We start from the raw sequence: 7,611 nt of genomic DNA on the forward strand, positions 1-7,611 counted from the left end.
TCAACAGGAGACGGGAAATAACGACAGCCGAGCTGGTCGCGAACCGGGCAGTCCAGACTCCCCCAGCATCAAATCCACAGCAGTTTCTTTTTACATAGTTGCACGAATACCAGAGGCGAATGGGACTCCGCTAAAGCAACACGGGCACATGTGCTGCAGACGGCTGTTGTTGCTGTTGCTGCTGGTATTGCGCTGCTGCAAGTGGTGGTGCAGTTACGGACTAGACATCGCCTAAATAGAGGCACGGGAAATCGTCGTTGCTACATGGAGTGCAGCGGCCTGCAGCACATGCTGCGGCTGCGGCCACAGCAACGCGCCGTGGTTGTGGCAGATGTGGTGCGGTGCCGCTGCCGATGCGCTGTTGCTGCAGCAGCTGTATACGGCGTGAAGTGTTCGTCTGCATTTGGGCGTTCGTTGTATTTTTCTCCATGTGTACCTTCCAGCTAGCAAGGTCGTTAGCCCGCGTTCTACTGGTTTTGTGTGACTGCAACAATGTTTGAATTAAAATAGTTGGGCAGCAGCAAATTGGAGGAAGAAAGAAGGCCATAAAATCCGCGAAAGACCGCAACCCAGCCCACCCTAGAACAAAGGCAGAGGGTATCTGGCTGCCTCTTACGAACTCCTATGGGGATTGGAGGGTGGTGAGCCCCTTGTAAAGAAGCCCCAAACCCGACAGATTTGAGCTCATGTTCGGATCCCCGGCCATCCCAATCGAACGAACTGCCAGCAACGGGACCCTGAGAAACATCAACAGCAGAAGCAGCCCGCGATTCAAACTGCCACTCAACAACAAACGCGGGGAGTAAAGGCAAAATTGGCGGACTCCGCGTACAGCTGCGGCCATGAGTGCACTTGCCACGCTAATTAATAGCAGCGGCAAGTGCAAGCGCGTACAGCCAGCCCAACAGCAGCAGCAGCACCGCCGTAGGGCCAGAAGTTCGCAGCATCCGCAGCAGAGGAGCAACAGCCACAACAGCAACAGAAACACTAGCATCAGCACCCGCAGCAGTTGGCAGTGTATGGACTTGCTGTTTGAGGACAACGTGAAATTCCCCGGGGAACCTCCCCTCGGTGATGGCCGTCACGTTGGGCAGAAACTCCTGCAGCCGCAGCAGTAACAGCTCGTTTGGCAACGCCTGGGGCGAGCTCCACTGTAGCGCCAAACACAAATCGGCACAGTCGCTCATTTTGCTCTCAGCTGCAGCAGCAACTTCTTCTGCTGCTTCTTCGGGTGCGGGGGCTTCTTCGACCACCTCTGGGACGCCGGCAGTAGCTTGCGTTGCTGCGGATGCTGCGGAGGAGCTATCTCCTTGTACCCCTGTTGCTGTTGCGGAGGGGCGTTCTGCTGCTGCCCCTGCTGGCGCCGTTTCTGCGCCATCGGCAGTGCGTTCGCTAAGAGGAGCGCTACTCCGCCCAGCCAAAGATGCTCCCTGCTGTTGTTGCTGCTGCTGCTGGACGCGCCTTTTGAGTTTGAGTTCGTGGAGAATTTTGAAGGCACAGCACTCGGCGTGTCTTTCTCGGTATTGCTTCCGCACGCGCAACCCACATCCCAATGAAACGTGGCGGCAACTCACGAACTTCTGCATATTCCGGTACCTGCAAAGAAGGCATTGGCCCTTAAGCCGAAATCCAAACCCCGAGACCCTAGACCTAAAGTCCTAAACCCTAGGCCTTCAACCCTAAACTTGCTAAGCAAAGACCCCTCAAACCCCCGCAGCCGCAGGCCAGCCTTGAGCCACCCAGAGCGGCGCGTTGCAGACATCGCCCCTACGGGTGGCATACAACCGAGCAAATAAGCAGCAGCTGCTGCTGCCGAAGAGGGGCAGACACCGGTTGTGGATCAGCAGTACCTGCAGCGAGGCTCGTGCTGTTGCAGCAGCTCCTCGATGCCCCTCACTCTGCAACCAGAGAGATAATGCTGGCAGCAACGCACAGCAGGGTTAAAGCGGCACCGATTTTCATGGAGAGATGCCTGCAGCATCCCACGCAGAGGAAGGCATATATTCACTAAACTCCGGCAACAAATAGCATCAGCTACAGGGGCAGAGCGGCAGCAGCAGCACTAGGAACACACCTTCAGCCACATCAACAACATCGCGAGCGGCAGCCAATGACCAAACATAGGTAGCAGTGCATACCTCCTTGCGTAGGACAGGAGTACTGCAGCCGACATCTCGGAATCTGCAAAAGATTAGGACTGTGGGGCAAGTGGCCTCGTGCTGCTCCACCTCAGCCAGCGGCCCCTCTACTTGGCAACCCCCTTCGAAGCCCAAACAACGCACGCGCAAGGCACGCGCCTGCAAGCAGGTGCAGCAGCAGTAGCAACAGCAGAAACGGGACGAAGACAGTTGGAGGCAGCTAATAGCCACAGTGGGCGGAGACAGGGACAAGTGACAGCAGGCTGCCATGCACACAATGGACTCAGCAGGTGCAGGCGGACATTTCACACCGAAAAACATATGCGGCCAAATCAACACCGCGCTGCTGCTCATTGCTGCATGTCATTGCTACAGGTCACTGCTGCACTTCCTTTTCTGCAGCTAGTTGCTGCTGCAGCTAGTTGCTGCTGCAGCTAGTTGCTGTTGCAGCTCTCTGCTGCAGTTCACTGCTGCAGCAGATGTGCTGCTGCTGCGAGTGCATCTGCTGCTGACCCTCGCGGATTTTTCGCCAGAGACAGTGCTGATGCCAAGTCCAGCGTTTGCAGAGCGGCAGAGAGGACAGGCGGTTGACTGTTGGTGGATGATACGCGTGGTGATGTGGCTGTACAGACAGTGCAGGCAAAACGAATGACCGCAGCGGGTGCTGCAGTTTGCTGCGCCATCATAACAAATTGGGCAACGCAGATCCTCTGGCACTTCTTCAATGAACGTCCTCCGCACAGGGACCAGTGTCCCCAGGAAGCCAGAAGGGATTGTTGCCGCCTCATCACCGACCGCAGCTCCTCCTGTTGCAGTTCCTCCTCCTCCTCCTGCTCCTCTTGCTGCTGTTTCCCCTGCTGCTGCGGCAGTTGAGGACGAGGATCGGCCGACCTCTGCAGCTGCAGCGGACCCAGTTCCCGTGCTCGTCATGTTGGTTGCCTCCGTTGCTCCTGTTTGTGCTGCTGCTCCTGTGCTGCCGATGCTGATGTGTTCCCTGCAGCAAGGGCTAATACCCTTTCCGCTGCCACTGTGATCGCTGCTGCTTGGGTCGTAGCTTCCCCTGCAGTCGTGCTGCCGACTAAAGCAGACCAGATGCTGTCTGCGCCGGTGTTGCGCAGGTGGCCAGGGTGTATGTACAACTGGAACGCAACTCGTCTGTCAATGTGCGCGGACTTTTGGATCAGTGGAGAAGAATAGATGCTGTAGAAGAGAGGGGAGAAAGAAGCGAAGAGTATGTTTGGGCCTGCAGTGGGGTCCTGAGTCCTGGGCTGGTGGGTGCTGTCCATACACCGGAACACCTTGCTCGTGTTGCAGCAGCTGCTGCCGAAGCCGGTGTGTGCACAGCAAAGTTTACAAATAATTCATTACCTGAGCTTTATAATAGTCTCCGGTTATAGCGAACTGCATTCAAGCGTAAAAGAGGCGGTGGTGGGTAGGCAGATGACTGCCAGCCGTGGGGTGTTGCTAACACCCCCCACCACTGCGCGGTGTGCAGTTATTGCTGCTGCTGCTATGATGGCTGAACTAATTCACCCGTCAGGTCGAAATTAAAAGTACTATCACTTTTTCATACTTTTATTGAATCTGTTCGTTGATGTGGCTGCAGCAGCAGCAACAGATTCCACCCCGGTTGCAGCGGGAGCTCCGACGTCCTTTGAGTGTGTTGTCTTCTAGGTTTGAAGCTCTCGGTAGTGTTTAGTTCTTATTACTACTGTCCTTGTTATCGTTTTAGTCTCTGAAGTGCCGCAGACCGCTACAGGCCCAGTGAATACTTCAGTACGCCTGTTCCTACTTGGTGTGAAAGACTAAGGGGCGTCCAGCGACAAATCTAGGGACCTCTGCTATCGGTAAGACATCTTTGCACGGGCGGGCGAAAAGACGGAGGGGCGGGCAGCAGAGTCAGACACACAGGGTGTGAAACAGGCCCACCAACTGCAGCAGTGCTCGCAGCAACAGCTGCCGCTCACGCAGCAATTTATAGCGGCAACAACGATACACCATCGCCCAACAGCACCGGTTGCTGCTGATGGTCACAGGATTACCTCACCTCCAGGCTTATGGTGCATCCTCGGGGCCGCATGTGGCTCTGAGGAATGGAAAGCGACAAAAAGAAAAGCAATAGCGGTAGGAACTGCAGCATCAACAACACCGATCAAGGCAGTTAGGGAGGCCTCTGCACTGCTGCACGTAGGCGGGCGTGTTGTTGCTGCTACGACGTCCTTGCCTTTGCTTTTATTTGTTTGCTTCATTTGCATGCTTGTGTCTAAGTTGAAATATGTAGCACTATGAACTGCTTAAGCTGAAAAAGAAAAATTTGATAATGGCCGGCATGGCCGCGGTGATGACCCCGGACAAGAGGCTGCTAGCCCTGGAGACAGCAAAAATGCTACGGAGTTGCTCTGCTCTGGATTAATGTGCCCATTGCGGCTTTAGCTATATATACACCGCAGGCACAAACACTGAGAACGCACCCTGCATGACGTCCCTCGGCGTCTGTAAACCCAAACGAATCCCGTTACTCTCCCGTGTCTCCTGTTGCTTTTGGAGCAGAAGGCACGTAATGCTGTTACTGTTGAAGCAGCTGCTGCAGTACTGCAGAAGTACTGCAGCAGCGCCATACCCGTGGTGTCAAGTGCTACATTTGGAGAAGCACTAGCTGTTGCTGCGTACAAGAAGATTAGCAGCACTCATCTAGTTGTGGAGTCCTCATGGTAGTGAGGAAACTCTTCTTGCCGATGAGGCCCACCAAGACACCGCAGCGAGACAGCAAACAGACCCTTTAAAAAGCGCAGCAGCAACAGCGGGCACACAATCATTGAAAATAGTAATCTGCTGCACCCCCGGCAGCAGAAACAACACCTGTCACAATCCCAACAGGGCATATTGAGGACCGTCTGCACAGGCCGCAACTGCAGCAACACCAGTAGCAGCAAGAGCAGCGGTAAAGTGACAGCAGCAATACGTGTTACCCACTCGCACTGCAGCAAGCCGAATAGCCGATATACTTGCAACAGAGGAGTGTGGGGCGGCAGTTGCAGCACCTCCTCATCCACAAGCAGCGATAGGTCAACATACACCTGAACGCCAGCAGCAGTGCATTGCCCTGTTGCTGCCGCTACTGCTGCATCTTCTCCTGCATCTGTTTCTGTCGCTGTTGTGGCGAGCTCCTTTGGATGCGAGACACACGTCAGCCTCTGCATCTCCACTGCACCTGAAGAACCCTCAGAAAATGATTTGTTTCCTTCAGAGTGTCCTCTTTCCAACTGTGCAGATGCTGCAGAGGCTGCTGCTGGCGATGGTGCTGCGACTCGCAAACGGCCGTCTGCCGCCAAATGCAGCAGCGGGAAAGACTGCCGTAAGGTCCCATCTTCGTCAAGGACAAGTAGACAGACAGACGACCTTACAGCCCTCTCCCGCTGGTGCTGCTGATGCTGCTGTGCGGAAACAGCGGCTGCCGACGAGCGGAAGGCATGAAAGGAGACGAGCGTGTGGGCATGGACCAGAGGATGCTCCAGCTGCAGCAGCTGCTGCAACAGCGACCGCAGCTGCCACGCATGCATATAGCCGCAGAGGCGCCTGCTGGTGCGCGAGAGGACTACTGGGAACCCGTGGAAGGCGCAGCTGCAGCCAACATAGACACTTTCACAGCTGCTTCTGGGGTGGTTGCCAGTGCTACTACAGCTAAAAAATAAGATCGGTGCAGTGTTGTTGGGGCAGACTTCAGCTGCGTTTGCTGGGTACACAATCGCTGCTCTGCTGGGGCTTGGGTCTAGGGTTTAGCATTTTGCGCACTTTTCTGCCAGGGCCTTGAGGCCTGCTACTGTTGGAGTCTCCTCTACGGACAAAACTTGAAGGTCCCTCGTCATCGCTTCCGCAGCGGTCAGCCCGTCGAAACAAACCTGCGGGACAGATTCATTAACACCACAATTGTGAGTAAACGGCTATGTCTAGCGGCCCCCTGCAGCGATATGTTCAGCGCAAGCTACAGCGCATTCACCGTACGCAGCAACAGCAACAACCGCAGCGGGCAGACATGCAGCATGCGCAGGTAGCACGATGAGCAGCCGCACCGGCAGCAAGAGCTGCAGGAGACGATTCTCGTTATGTTCCCTCCCCTTTCTACACCTCTCAATGTGTGCGCATGTGTGTGTTGCGTGTCTTAGCTAGCTAACTACCATATGGACCTGCGTTTCATGGAAGAAGTAGGGCTGCTTCTTGAACCGAATGAGGGCGGCGTAGAACCCTCCCTGTTGCGTTTGTGCGCTGAGGAGTTTGGCAATGGCAAGGGAGAGCAGAAAGGGCAGCGCAAGAGCCGCCGACGTTTTCGTGACTTCAATTAGAATGACTATCAGCGCAATGTTGGTTTGTGTGACGCCCCCAAGAAACGAGACAGCCCCCACCAATGCATACGCCCCGGGACTAGCAGAAGGCCCCCCAGCAGCAGCCAACGTAAACACTGATCGCAGGCGCAGCATCAGCAAACCCATCAGACGACCGTAAGACGCCCCAATCTGTAACACACAAAGCCGAGGAACAAACAATGCTGAAGCGAAGTCCTAAACCCTATATCCCAAAGAAATATCCGCTCAAGACATCAGACACGCCACCAGAAAAAGCCACACTGCCAAAGCGCGCGCGCATACATGCAACAGGGGACACAGGCAACCCTGCACTCTAAACCTTGTTACCACAGTGAGGAACACAACTACTATCGAACTCGGAGTCTCTCAAAACCCTAATGCCAAAAGCTTAGACTCTGGACGGACTGTCAGAGCTGGGATGAAGATGCCTGCTGGCACCATGAGGCCGAAGGAGAAGACCGTCAAAATCGTCTTGAAAAACAAAACGCAACAAAGTTCCAGGGCGAGGCCTCCGTCAACTCGGTACGCGTCGGAGGGGGCGGGGCCCTGAATGCCACTGCTGTTGTTGTTGCTGCCGCTGCTGTTACTGCTGCTCGCACGGACGCACATGTTCAACGGGTCCGCTGAGGCGTCTGCGCTGCAGCGAGAGAACAAATTCTCTGAACACCGCAGCAAGCAACCCTAAAACCAGAAGCCCTCAGGCTTACATGCGCTTCACAGAATTATCCTATTGCTATTACTACTAGGTCACTGCGGCCTTGGGAACGTTTACTGTTCGATTTCGGGTTACAGGGTGTAGGACTGCGGATTGGGTTTGATGTGCTACTGCTTGCCCAGCAAAACAGCAGAAGTGTGTCGCATCATCGGCAGAGCGTAGTTGGTGACTGCGGACACGGCGGCTACAAGGGCAGCCTCCTTTACTGGGCTGCATCCGTTGCCCAGGAAGGTTTTGTGCATGCGCAGCCACTTCATGCATAGTCGCACGAAGACGGGGCCCAGAAGACCCCCCAAGACACCCAAACACGCAAAAGGAACTAACTCCCAAAAGCCGTAGCTGCTGCAGCATACAAAGACATATCCACCCGCATACCCCCCCCCCCCCCCCCCCCCCC

The 7,611-nt window shown here is 55.2% G+C and overlaps 2 protein-coding genes across 2 annotated transcripts in view; both read right to left on the reverse strand.

Moving 5' to 3' along the window:
* Positions 1-622: 622 nt before the first annotated feature.
* On the reverse strand, positions 623-3,068 carry EMWEY_00011430 (zinc finger (C3HC4 type RING finger) protein, putative; the record flags this gene model as incomplete). Its single annotated transcript, XM_013478983.1, has 5 exons — positions 623-737; positions 895-1,596; positions 1,710-1,767; positions 2,075-2,297; positions 2,652-3,068. The coding sequence occupies 5 exons, from the start codon at positions 3,066-3,068 to the stop codon at positions 623-625; spliced, it is 1,515 nt and encodes a 504-aa protein (XP_013334437.1).
* Positions 3,069-4,815: 1,747 nt separating this feature from the next.
* Positions 4,816-7,611, reverse strand: part of EMWEY_00011440 (voltage gated chloride channel domain-containing protein, putative) — a gene marked incomplete at both ends in the record, with an annotated part of 5,640 nt that continues 2,844 nt past the window's right edge. Inside the window, 5 exons of the mRNA XM_013478984.1 lie at positions 4,816-4,915; positions 5,112-5,714; positions 5,931-6,037; positions 6,323-6,649; positions 6,905-7,158. Coding sequence (XP_013334438.1) covers positions 4,816-4,915; positions 5,112-5,714; positions 5,931-6,037; positions 6,323-6,649; positions 6,905-7,158 — 1,391 coding nt within the window. The remainder of the gene's footprint in view (positions 4,916-5,111; positions 5,715-5,930; positions 6,038-6,322; positions 6,650-6,904; positions 7,159-7,611) is intronic.

The sequence above is a fragment of the Eimeria maxima genome, genomic scaffold, assembly GCF_000499605.1.
Source record: "Eimeria maxima Weybridge genomic scaffold, Emw_scaff80, whole genome shotgun sequence".
Classification (NCBI taxonomy): Eukaryota; Apicomplexa; class Conoidasida; order Eucoccidiorida; family Eimeriidae; genus Eimeria; species Eimeria maxima.